The 13,496-nt window shown below is 37.0% G+C and overlaps 1 protein-coding gene and 1 pseudogene across 1 annotated transcript; one reads left to right on the top strand and one right to left on the bottom strand.

Moving 5' to 3' along the window:
• Window positions 1-7,216: 7,216 nt before the first annotated feature.
• Window positions 7,217-10,402, top strand: LOC117634485 (10 kDa chaperonin, mitochondrial-like). The gene is made up of 3 exons (XM_034368617.1): window positions 7,217-7,414; window positions 7,850-7,989; window positions 10,069-10,402. The coding sequence occupies exons 1-3, from the start codon at window positions 7,310-7,312 to the stop codon at window positions 10,115-10,117; spliced, it is 294 nt and encodes a 97-aa protein (XP_034224508.1). The 5' UTR covers window positions 7,217-7,309; the 3' UTR covers window positions 10,118-10,402.
• Window positions 10,403-10,587: 185 nt separating this feature from the next.
• LOC117635224 lies at window positions 10,588-13,321 on the bottom strand (annotated as a pseudogene).
• Between the last annotated feature and the right edge of the window lie 175 nt (window positions 13,322-13,496).

Below are 13,496 nucleotides of genomic sequence, written 5' to 3'. Positions count from 1 at the left end.
TGTTTTTAGTACATCTGAGGACTATTACTAATCTCTCTCCCAACAAACAATCCTATAGCTGTTTTCACTTTAAGGGGAAGAGGAAGAACACTCCCATCTTCTCTTGCTCCCTTTTCCACTTCCCCCATTTTCAAAGACAGAAGTTTTTCCCTAGTTGTATTCGTTTTGTTATGATTTTCCTCCAAACATCACAAGCGGCTAAGTTTCACCGTCGGATCTATATTTTGGCGTTGGATCTCCACCACAATCATTTTTGTATTTTCTTTATGTTTAGAATAAGTCACAGAGACACTTTGGGTTTTCTATATAGTTGTCACCTCTCTTTTTGTGAGAACTTTTCACCTCTCCTTTGTGAGAGTTTTATTTGTATTGGTATGGCTTGGTTTTTCAAACTTGATCTTTTTTTTATTATTCTGAGTTTGCAATCTTAGTTGGGATGCCTATTCCAGAGTTTCTTCGATCATATATGATCGTTAATGGCGAGCACCAAATTGTTTCAATTTTGATGTTAGATCGCTATGTTATTTTAATGCCCTTTTTTGACTGAATTATGAATGCAATCCCAGAATTTCTCAAAACTATGCTACAAGGGTGTAAATATGCTAAATAGGTTCAAGGAGTTAATAGGTTAACCTAAATAATAATTCAACCAACTCATTTAATAAATGGGTTACAGCCGAGACCCAAAAAAGCTATCTTTGATATCCCCAAGCCCTCTTTCAACTAGGAGGGAGGTGGGCACTACCCCTTCTCCCCTCCTCCTCCTTCTCCTCTTCCCTTTTCCCCTTCAATATTTTCCCTCCTTCTCCTCCACCTCCCCCTTTATACGCCTAAATCTACAAGGATTTTGGGTTTTTATACCTAGATCTGTTTAGATATAGGATTTGTTAGTTGGTTTTGTTTAGTGCGAGGCCTTGGGTGGTTGTCGGTGGTGCCCTCTATCTCAATAGAGGCGGTGGCATCAACGTCGGTGGGTTTAGCATCGGTTGCTATGCTTGTTTATTTTGTGTTGTTAAAACAACCACCGCGAAACACCATTGTATCCATGATATAGTTGTCGTTTTAGCCCACATACACAAGGATTTGGCTCTAGTTCACATTTGGAGTTACAAAAATTGAAGTTATCAAATTGTGTGGGTTGGGTTTAGCCGGTGCAACATTAATGGTTTAGTTGATATGGCGTTATGAGTCTCTTCGGTTGGTGGAGAGGATGTGTGAGCGATGATCATGTTTCTTTGTATGTCTTAGTCTAATAATTTTCAGGAACTCTTTAGGAGTTTGTTGTGTTTTTTATTCTAGTTTTCAGCTTTCGATACAGATTTACTGTTTCTGCCGTTGAGTAGTTGATCTTTATTATAAGTCTGAGTACATGTGCTTCGGGCTGCTAAATTCAAGATTTAAGTCTTTTTTTGTTTAGGGGTAATTCTCTCCAGATCAAATCAACATGTTGTTGTGTTTGGTCACTGGAGACATTATACTCATAGTCGGCACTATGGCTGCTTTTGCACTTGTTTTGTTTCATTAATAATTATTATTGCTTTTTGTTTAAAATAAAACGGGTTACCTGAGTCGTGTCGTGTTACCCGTGTAATAAACAGGTCGTGTTCGAGTTGGAAATTCCTTACTCATTTTAGTATTCGGATTGGAAATACAACACAAACCAGGCACAACCCATTCATGTTACAAGTATGCCCTAGAGCCAATCATGAGATGTAAACTCTAAGGGTATTTCACCTAATTAATTAAGGGCATTATGTTGTTTTGGGTAATAATCTTAGTCATTTACTTAATCAACAAGTCCATGGATCGTGAGATGTAGAAAGTGACTTAAAGAAGTTAAGTTCAGGAAACCTTGTTGTACCATATCTACATCATAAATAGTTCGTGGTCATAGGATAATCAACTGGGCATTGATAATCCACAAAGACATCATGCACATGTTATCTGTTCAATCACGAGGATGACTGGTCTCGAGTCATTCATGTGAAGAAACTAAGATATGGGTGTTTAATAGATAATGAATTCACCGAACACGATCAACAGAGAGAATGTGAATGGAAGTTTGCAAATTAGTCCTTTACTTGAGGCACCACAAGTTGTCTCATTGAAGCATCGTAGGCCCTTGGCCATGTTGAAGCATTGTGTTCCTCTGTGCAAAACCCAAAGATATAAATAGGGTTCATGATCAATTCATGGAGACATGGAGTGTACAACAAGGAATCTCTACTTTCAGTAAAGGAAGAGAATGTTTAGAATATGTGACTCAAAATTCTTTGACCAATGCAACGAGCTAGATCAATAATAGAGATTTTGATCATGCTATAATGAATCACATGAGACTCTAGATCACGCTAAGGGCTTGACATGAATTCCATGCCCCAATTAGCATATGTTTCCCTCTTTTCGGCCGGGGCAGCCCACGAAAGGAACTTTTGGTCCTTCTTCTTTTGAATGCGGGGCGTGCCACCACCAAGCCCCGAATTTGGGCTTGAATGGAATGTGAGTAGATGGATGTGTTGCGCTTCTAACTTCTGACCAAACGATTGATCGGCCAAGCAAGGAACCTCCTCTTGGCCTAGATTTTTTCACTTCCTCGAGCTCGAGGATGGTTAGGTTTCGTACGGATGTTTTTGTGATTTTTAGGGTTTTATGTAAAAATAATGCAATTAAACTAAATATGCATATAAACTTAAAGACAAGAATTGAAGTGCAATAAAATAAATCAAAGCGATAAATAAAGCAAGAACGAAATAAAAGCGATAAGAACGATAAAATAAACAAACTTGAAATTAAACTTAATTGACGTGCGATAACAATGAAATGTAAAGGAACTGAAATAAACTTGAATTTAAATGATAAGAAATATAAATCGAACAAGAATTTAAATGACAAGGAAAATATAAACTTACACTAGAAAAAGAAAGAACTCACTACACTGGGTGCTTGAAAAGTAAAATCCTAAGTCTAGGAAAAGAAAAGTGTGAGACGAAAGATAAGTTTGTTTGTCTGATGTTGTGTGTCTTCTGCCTTCGTCGAGCAAGGTTTATATAGGGCACTCGTCAGCCCATGGGCTGGCCATTGAATGGCCAAAGGTCAACTCTTTTAAAACTTCTTTCCTTCCAAGGCCCCCCTAAATCCGTAGGATTGCATTGATTGAGATATTTTGACATGCTTGATTCTTCCTTGCTTTGGAACACTCGGATTTACTATAAAAAATTCCTTGATTTCTTTCCTTGTGAGGCCCTCCGTCATGTGCACATAATCCTCCAAAAATCTGGGCTCTGAATTGGTGGCTTAGGACTGGGCTTCCTTAAAATGCCACCCATTTTTATTACATATATTACATAAAATAATACAAGGAGGACTTAAACTCTCCTGCCCGGCTACCCACTCTCATTCTTTCATTTATATATATAAATACATATATATATATATAAATTATATGTATATTAAATAACAATGAAAACTAGCTCCAGCCGCATCTTGCATTATTCATTCATATATATGAATGTAATGCTGCCGCTTGCATTCATGCATTATTATATATATGAATGTAATGAGATAATTGGATTCCAACCCGAAAAGCCTACAGCCCAATTCGCAAAAATATCAAATGCTCCAGCCGCCACTATTCATGTGCCCTGTCTTCTCAAAACCAAAAGCAACGTAGTCGCAATCTCTAGCAAAAAACCAGGGCTCTGGCCTGCCCCATAGCCCTCCAACTACTCCAGCCGTATATTCGGCCCGAGACACTGGCTGCTCCAAATCTCTGCCGCTACGAGATTCCTTCAATCTCGGCCGAGATCTCCCAAGCTCTCCAACATTTCGGCCGCAAGAACCCCGACAATTCCGGTCACTAACTCCTCAAATCTCGGCTGAGATCTTCCTCTTCATTCGAACTGCCCGGCTACGTCTCACAAGACCCATTTTTCTCTGGCTATGCCCAGCCTTTTCTCAAGCCCAGTTCCCCCGACAAACCCCGGCCGCTATTCTTCTCGTGCCCAGCCAATTCATGTGCTTTAGGGAATTGCCCGAGTTAGGTGGATTTCTACCACCCCCAAACAGTGTGATAAAGAGTTGATTAAGAGAATAACCATATTGCATGATAAATTCAACTAAATAGGTTCACAACCCCACTCTATATTGGCTTGGGGAACAGTGATATATTGCTGGACGTCACTCACGGTCAAAATCTAGTTCTCGTAAAGGGAGAATAAAAGGGAGTTTTAATTTACAATCGATCAATAGAGCTTTGGATTGCCCACTACTTTGCGATTAGAACCTAATGGATCACATACCAATAAGGTTAGATGAAAGGAAATAAATATGATATGTAGGATGACCACTTGAAAAGGGTAATTTGGACCTAAACTATGAAATTGGATTCAGGAGCCTTTGGGCTTGGACCCAATGGGCTAATTGAGTTATGTGGGCATAGTAGGATGACCACTTGAGCCCAACAAGCCCAAGTAATACCCCATGGCCGGTTTTACTGAAGGGAGACTTTGGTCTCCCCCTTGTGTTTCTATATAAGTGAACTTTGTCTCTTGAGAAAAGTTAGGGTTTTTTAGCTAGTTTCAAGAGAGCAGTTAAAACATCATCAAGCTCCTCCCACCTAGTGAGCACTAGCATCACTTTCTTCCTAGGTTGCATCATATCCTCCATCTTCCTTGGTGTGGCAAAGTTAGAGATTACCTCCATTGGTGATTTGGTGAATCTAGAAGGCCTTGATAAGGTGATCAACTCAAAGGATGTCATCCCTGAGTAGTCCTTCAAGGGCAAAGTTTCTGTTTTCTCTTTCTCTTAGTCTAGAATGTCTAGGAGTGGAAAATCTAAACCAAGCATACTTAGGGTTAGTTTTATTAAAGTTCAAAGATTAAATTTTAAAGCTTCCGTTGTCTAAATAACCTTATCTTTGTGACTAAATATAAGTAGGATTTTAATTTTTCCTTCAATTCCTACATGTACTTACACTTGCATCCTCATCTTTTGCTAGTATTCTGTTGATTTAATTACATAAGCCCCACCTCCTAAAACAAACCGAAACTCTAATCCCATTTGCAATCTCTTCTAGTCCTTCGTTAAAAAAAATTCACAAAAACACCCAAGACACGATGATTAAATAATCTGCATCATTATTGCAATCACCAATGCCAAGAAGAACCTATGTTAGCTCAAGGTCGGTATAGTCCAGATGCTCATCCGCGACACCATTCTTGAGATAGCAATGTGCGTGTGGCAAAATATTTGTTTGGTTATTGAACTTCTTGGGAATAAATTTCTTCTAATCCTACAAGATTCCCATGTTTGGGAATGTTCTGAAATAAGGACTAGAAAATGTCGTTTTCTCCTATTCCTATGTTTGGTTTGGGCAATATTAGGAATGAAAAGTTGATCGGTTTTCCAACAATATACTTTTGATTTTTTTTTAAATTATTAAAAGTTATTAATATGAAGAGTTTTTTAAGGGACAAAAGTGGTATTTTTAATTAATAACATGGGTAAGTTTGTCCAAAAATATTGCATTAAATGCTTTCCCAAGTGGGAGGAAAATTTTTCCCAAAGTGAGCCAAAGGTATGTACTTCCCTCCTTACATAGGAAGTCCATACCCATGAGTCCATAATTGCATTCCCAAGAGTGCACTTACCAAACATGGGAATACAATTGAAACCCATTCCCAAACTACTAAACCTTGAACCAAATGGGCACGTTAGAACAACTCCACCCCTAAGGGCAAAGTCTAAGGAAAGGGCAAGCTAGGGCAAGCAAGGGCTGATACTATTCACGTGAATAGTGTCAGCCTTGCCATTTGTAGTTCCACCCACAAGGGCAAAGTCTAGGGCAAGTCTAGGGCAATTACTATTCATTGTACTTTATTTCCTATTTTTTTATGCTTTAAATCATTAATTTTGATAATCTTTTGTAATTAAATTTTCGGATAAGATTTTCGGATGGGAATCTCGGTTGCCACGTGTCTTATTCCAGATAAAATTTGTGCTTGTATGATCTATTCAAAATAAATAATTGGAAGTGCATTCAAAAAATATACAATGCAAGAAATTATAAACTATTTTCAAATGCAAGAATAAAATTGATTATGCAAATAAATATAGACAAATTGAAAATGCAAAAACAAAAATAAAGATTATGCATGAAATTATAAACTATTTTGAAATGCAAGAATAAAATTGATTATGTAAATAAATAAAGCCAATTAGGAAATGCAAAAATAAAATAAACATTGTGCAACAAAAAGAAATAGAATATGCAAAAAAAAGTTACATTAAATTGATTAAAATGACAATTAAAAATATTTTGGTGTGGAAAATGAATTATGTGAGTGGAGAGTAGAAAATATTGTATGGAGAAGAAATTGTATGAAGATTTGGTGTTGAAAGTAGATAAAATGGTTAGGTATTTATAGGGAAAAAATACATAAATTTTTGGTATTTTTTTTAAAAAAAATTTCAGAATTTTTTCGGATTTTTTTGGATTTTTTTAAAATTTTTTTGGCCAAAAAAAAGAGAACCGTAGGATTGCTGAAAAAAATCCAATCGGAGCCACCCGGTGACGACACGTGGCAGTCAACAGTAAAAAAAAATTGATTTTAGTGCGCTGACGTCAGCGAACTCGGGCTCGAGCCTAGTCTGATTTCGCCCTTGGGCCAGCCCGGGCTCGTGGGACCCGCAGCTTGCCCGGGCTTGTTTCTCTGCGCTGGAGCTGGACTCGGGCTTGTTCTCCCCTTTTGCCTGGGCCAACCCTCAGCGATGGACATGGCCTTATGGTAAAATAAGACATTGAAAATACATGAAATAAATTAAGATTTTAATAAAAGTACTTGGGGCAAAACATTAATTAGCCTGTTCAAAATTCAGTTTATTATTAATAATTTTATTTATTTATAGAAACTATGATATATTTATAAGATACTTTTATAATCAGCCAGCATATCCCCAATATTGCTTGTATAAAAGAAACAATTTCATCGTGCATCCGAAGTCCGAGTTTTAATTTCCTCCTCTCAATGTCACTTGTATAAAAGAAAGAAAAAAAATCCGTAGTAGAACAAGATATCTAACTCATCACAAATATATATATCGTTTTCTCTATTCATGTGAGTCGAACATGATTTCTCCTCCCACTAAAGGGAGACAAATAGTTGGTCCTTTTCAAAGAGGGGGCATTGATGTAAATTTTATGGAGAAACGATAAACCCAGGCCCAGCAGCCTAAACCCCACACAAGCCCAGAAGCAAAGGGTTGAAGATTCGATTGAAGGACTTCAGCAGTTCAGGCGAAGCTTTTTCTGATGGCGAAGCGTTTGGTTCCATTGTTGAATCGTGTTCTTGTTGAGAAAATCGTCCCTCCATCCAAAACCAATGCTGGAATCTTACTCCCTGAGAAGTCCACTAAGGTATGCTTGCCAATTTATCCACTCCCTACTTCCTCATTGTTGTGGTTGTTTCCTGGGAAACTTGGGTAATAATATAAAATGAAAACTTGAGTACTCTGTGGTTTCTAGGATTTGAGTTCACTTTGGAAATGAATTGGTTAATTGGCGTTTGATTGATTCAGTAGCTCTGGCTGTGCGTTTTAGGGAGATTGAGCTTTTCCTGTATGTGGGTACTATTTAACATTGCAAGCGTATTGTCATTGTTGTTGTTGGTATAAAGCCAATCTGAATGCGGCTTTGCTGTTACATAAACTCCAGTCGGTCTCAGTTTGAAAAGTCCAAAAGAGATTGGTGAAATATTATTTTTTCCTCAAGGAAATTAAAAACAAGCATTCTGGATAGAAATAAAGTTTTGTTTCTGCAAAATTGAATGGTTTTCATTTTATTGTGCTTTAGTTGAACTCTGGAAAAGTTGTTGCCATCGGTCATGGGGTTCGTGATAAGGAGGGAAAGTTTATTCCTGTTACTGTCAAGGAAGGTGACACTGTTCTGTTACCGGATTATGGAGGAAATGAAGTGAAGCTTGGCGATAAAGAGTATGTATATATTTCTCAAATGGCCTTATTGTTCGTATTTCTAGATGTGGTATATTTTTAGGTTTTCAATTTCCGTATTCAATTTACAGAGTGTTCGTTTCTCTTCTCCTTTTCTTTCTTGTTCTTCTAAATTTTACACAGTTCATTGGTTTAAGTTGATTAATATTGTAAACATCTTTTAAAAATTCACAACCATCCGACGATTGACATCTTGGATCTTGCTCCATATGATCTTATTGGAAATTTGTTGTGATGCTTGATATTATTAATAGCAGTGCGGACCATGGAAAGCTTTCATTAACAAATCAAATTAGGTTGCCTTGTGTGTGTGCATGTGTGGGTGTGTATGTTTGTACGATGCACGCAAAATGTATATGTTGTGGACACTTAAATGATGTTTGTTCCTCTACTACGAACTTGAGCTTTTTTTTAGTTCAGCCACCAGTTTTCTTGTACGGTACTTAATGTTTTAAGGAATCTACCATTGATTTTATGTTTCATAGTCTTCTTTTAGGGACACATGATACACATTTAACTTGATTTTGACAGTCATAAGCACAAACATTCTTAAATGAGGTCTTAGTCACTCGATTGACTATTAGTATAAACTGACTAGGGCATGCAATTTTAATTTGTATGTAGTTATTGCGTAGATAATTTATCTTATAAGGATTAGAACTAGGGTAGAATTATTCCTCTTATGATGCACATTGGTTCCATCAGTGTTTAATATAAATAAACAAACCACAATTCTATCTGTATATGAGGAAAGCTGAAACTGGGAGTTGCATACTCCTCGTGAAGCATGTTGGCTTTTATTTTATGTTAAATACTGTTTAAACTTTTTGCAGATAAAATATTCCTAATGGCAGAACTTTGTACCCGAAAGAATAACAAGATATTAGATTTTGTGACTTGAAATGGTATTAAATAATTAGAGTGCCATGGCTTTTCAAAAAAATAAAAATAGAAGTCAGAGTGGCATGCTTTTCATTCTATGATTAGCATTTATGCAAATCAACTTCACAGAAGCATGTATACTAATGCATGTACATGCATCTCACATATACATAAATATTGAAGTGTATCTTTTTTATGGTTGATTGTTCATGTAGTTATGTACGTTTATACGTATATGTCTTACATGCATATATGTATCAATATGCATGCATCTATCTCTCAGTAAATAGATGCATGTTATACACACAAATAGCTCTAGGTTCAAGCATGTTAGTTGAGTTGTTTACTAGGATTACGATTCACTCAAGAAGGCATTTTTGTTATTTCATGGTGAATGCCTACTCTAGTCTTACTGAATGTTTTTAGGTCTGTAAAGCAGAGAAGGGCATTGGTTAGCTTTGTTTTGGCTTTATTATTACTTTATGAGCTCAAGTTAAATTCTATAGCTCAGAGAATGATGTGAGCATGATTTGAGTAATCTTAGGTAATTTGAGCTGAGGCTGATCTCATGGAAGTCAAGCTGAACTTTTCAGGCAAGTTGGAGCTTGCATTGGGTCGGGTTTGATTTATCTACATTAATCAAGCTTGATCTTGCTTTGTACTTGATTAATTAGTAATAATATTCTAAAAGTGTTGGTATTTATCTAATGGAAGTGACGTGTAGACCATGAGATCACTTTAGGTATTATAATCACTTCAATGTCTTTTATAATAGTTGTCTTTTATTTATTAGCTAATCAGTGTTATGGTAAAGCCCCATAAGTTTGTTGTTGGGTTACAGTAGCAAAGGTCAAGTCTCAAATGCAGAGTTAAATTAAGGGCCCAGTCTGTTCTGGTAGTGAATGTCTTGCCTCAAGGATTATTTGGTGTACCTCAACTCAAATGTATTGCACCATAGGCTCTGAAATGCTTTCAAAGTGCTGTCTAAACATTTTCGTGCTATGATTTCTGTTTCTGACTATGAACATCTGAGAATGTATGCTATGTTATATACGTTATAGGAACTTGTGACAGTAGCTGCGATGTACTTCTGTTATCCCTTACTTAATTATTATCTCTTTGGACTTTCATATGGTTTTTCTAATTACATGCTCATGAAGCTGATTTCTGCCATTTTAGGTACCATTTATATCGAGATGAGGATATACTGGGAACCTTGCACGACTGATGTACTATATGACCTGTGACTGTGTTAAATTTTTCATGATTTACCATAGTGATTTGAGGAGTTCAGTAGCATGTATTGGAGTCATCCTTGCTGCTGATGCGCTAGAGTTACATCTGTTATGTGCTTATATTAGATGAAAGAAACATGTAACACTTATCTTTTCTGCTATTGGACAAGTAATTTTAGTGCAACTGTGACGTTTGTGGTTTATGTTGGAATATCGCATAAGCCCTTTTAATGCAAGGAAGAAATTAAAAATGTTATCCGAACTGTAGTTTCATTGGATATTGCCACAATATTGCTAAAAAAGAGAAAGTGCAAACTTATTATTATTATTTCGAATTTTGCACTTTGTAAGGTTTTGTTTTCGGAATGCTGATCTGTGTGTAGCTAGCAAATGCATCTGCTTCAGTTATTATGTGTAATGAATGATGTAAGACCTCTGCTCTTCCTTTTATTTATGAATTTGGTCAGTGAGTGAGTGCTTCTGGCAGTGGCTTTCCTCCCACAAATGAACTAAATAGAAGCAGTGATCTCTCTGGCTGTGTATATGGAGCTGTATGACCTGCTCCTCTTATGGTGGCAAACGATAAAACATCACCGTATACTTGTGTCCATCCAGCAACCTGAGAAGTTAAGAAAGAAATGAACAATGGTTAAGAAGGGAAGGCAAGAAGCGGTGTCCTTTCAAATCTGGTTAGGTTCACAGACCTGTTTTTCTTCAAACCAGACTCTGTAAGGCACAGTTGTATTCAGTTCCAAGACCTCTGCCAATCCATCCACCGCTGTCCGTGTCCCAGTTAGTGGAATAACAGAATCCTGATCACCACTGTAGAAATTCAAGATATAATGTTTAGAATTTGTAAAAGCCTTTAAGGCATCGTGGATGACGAAGAGTTTTTGCACGGCGATGAGTATAATGCAGACATACAAAAACATGGTTACCTGTAAACGAAAATCCGGATTCCAAACCGGGAAAGGTAACCCAAAACAGGAAGCATTAATATTTCCATGCTTTGCCGATTATACCTGACGACACTGTTGTAAAGAGAATGATCGAAGTTAGAAAACGGCGGCTGGCAGTGTAATACTACAAGGTGAAAGCACAAATAAACCAACAGAAAAGACTAGAGGTGGAACATTTCTTTTTCAGGTTGTGATTATGAGTATTTTAGGTGAGATGATTACTCGCTGCAAATGGTCCAATTCGAGACTCCAATAAGCTGAGCGTGAAGTGCCTCCTGTACATCTTGCCGGTTTAAGTATTTACTTGTTTCATCTTCAAGACAGACGTCTATCTTCTCTGTTTCTTGCTGTAGATGTGAGTGAGTGAGTGAGTGACTTCAACAGAGGAAATGAAAGGAGAAAAATGCCAAGTCTTCAATTACCAGTTGAGTGAGCTTCCGAGATTGAGCAGCATCGGAGGATAAACAGATGTCAAGAGTAACGTCGTACGGATCGATAAAGTTACTTATTTCTGTTTGAACTTGGTTGTATACTGCAGCACAAGCAGGGCTAAGTTTACCGGTATTAATAATCTGCCTAAGCATTTGAGAATAGTTGCAGACAGAGGTGAAACTTTCAAAGGTGGCATCTGATATTAATCCATGTGACCAGTAGTACTCTGCCCCTGTGTTGAAATCAGTGTTGAAGTCAAGAAGGGGGTTGCCCATCTGCATTACATTAAAAAAAAAAAAAAAAACTTTTTATTACTTAAGAAACTTCAATTGGTCTCAGTTTTTCAACTTTTATTTGCTTACTGCTATGCCCTTGAGATTGAAATTCAGTTTCGATTGGACAACCAGACGTGCAAGCTCTGGAACGTAGTGGCCTGGGAACAAACAGCAAACAGGGTTGTTTAGACGTTGGAACCAACGATTCATGCCTTAACAAATTTTTTATCTGGTAACCGGTGTTTATTAAGGGAATGGTTACCTCCATAGCTCTCTCCTGTGATGAAGAAATCCCTGTTCTTGAACTCTGGGAATTTGTCAAACCAGCGCTCAAGGAACACGAGATTATCATTTGCTAAACAGAAGAGAACAGACTCACAAGTCAGAAAGAATCAGTTTAATTTTGAAGTTCTTCTTAGTTTGATGAAATAGTGATATGAAGTGAAAACCTGTTATAGCATCATTCACAAAATCATAGAATGATTGGTTTGATGAGTAGGAGAAGCCAACTCCTGCAGGTGACTCCAAGTAGAGCATATTTGCTTCTGCAAAAGATTAAAAAGGAAGAAAACCATAACGAGAATTAGTATAAGCTCATTAATTGATTGAGCATAGCATAGACTTTAATGGGATTACTTACCTTTGTTCCAACTAAAATCATTCTTGAGCAGAATGTCCCCACTTGGTTTAAAAGGTCCATGCTCAATGAAGGCTCCAGCTCCAACAGATGAACAGCCAGGCCCTTCATTACTCATAAAGTTCAATTAGTATCTGGTTTTTACTAGTTGATTACATGTATGTGAATGTAAGGATAATATAGATTTTGGAAAATTTTCAAGTGAGGATGTTCTCATTCCTACCTATGGCTGCCCCACCATTTAGTTTAATGATCGTAATCGTCAGTATTTTAGGTCATTCTTCAAAGATCATCGTTACAAAAAACCCGCCAACTCGGAACTGTTTTGTACTTTAAATTTTGTAGACAATTACATTTTCTCAGTCAAGAATGAAATACTAATGACAATAATCAAATAGTAGTTAAAGAATTTTAAATTTGACTGATTTTTTGGTATGGATAATCTTCGAAAAAAAATCTAAAACTTGAAAGCTTCTAATCATTAAATTGCAGCCCAGAAGATGTATGTTCAACAGTTTTCTTTAATGCTACAATTCTAACTCGAAACTTCTTGCATGTATGAAAGTGCGCGCGCTTACATGTATATACACACTCACATAATCTAGTAAGATTTCTAAATGATGCAAATAAGTGAATGGTAAGCTCACCTCCATTTAGCCAAAGAACAAGAGGCTTTGAAGCAGCATCAGTTTCTGCTTCAACAAAGTAGTAGAAGAGTGCCCTTTGTTGCTTTTCGTCCACAGTTACATATCCTGCATATTGCTGGAAACTCACTTGTGGCTGACCTGGCAAACTGGTGATTTTATCAGCTTCTGGGAGGGAGTTTGCTATTAAAAATGCTTGGATGATAGTGGCACATATTGTTAGGAGGATACTCCATTGTTGACGTTCCATAATGAGAGAGAGAGAGAGAGAGAGAGAGTATATGAATCTGTTTTCTCTATGGGATGGTAACAGAGTTATTTATAAAGGGTCTGTTAACTTTATCCTAATTTTCTTTTACTTTTTATTGGCAGTAACTGTGGATAGAACTTACGAATGCAGCTGTCTATTGGTTTTCACGACCAAC

This window comes from Prunus dulcis, chromosome 7 (assembly GCF_902201215.1).
Source record: "Prunus dulcis chromosome 7, ALMONDv2, whole genome shotgun sequence".
Lineage (NCBI taxonomy): Eukaryota > Viridiplantae > Streptophyta > Magnoliopsida > Rosales > Rosaceae > Prunus > Prunus dulcis.
The sequence above is the reverse complement of the archived record's forward strand: the minus strand, read 5'-3'. Positions and strand labels throughout refer to the sequence as shown.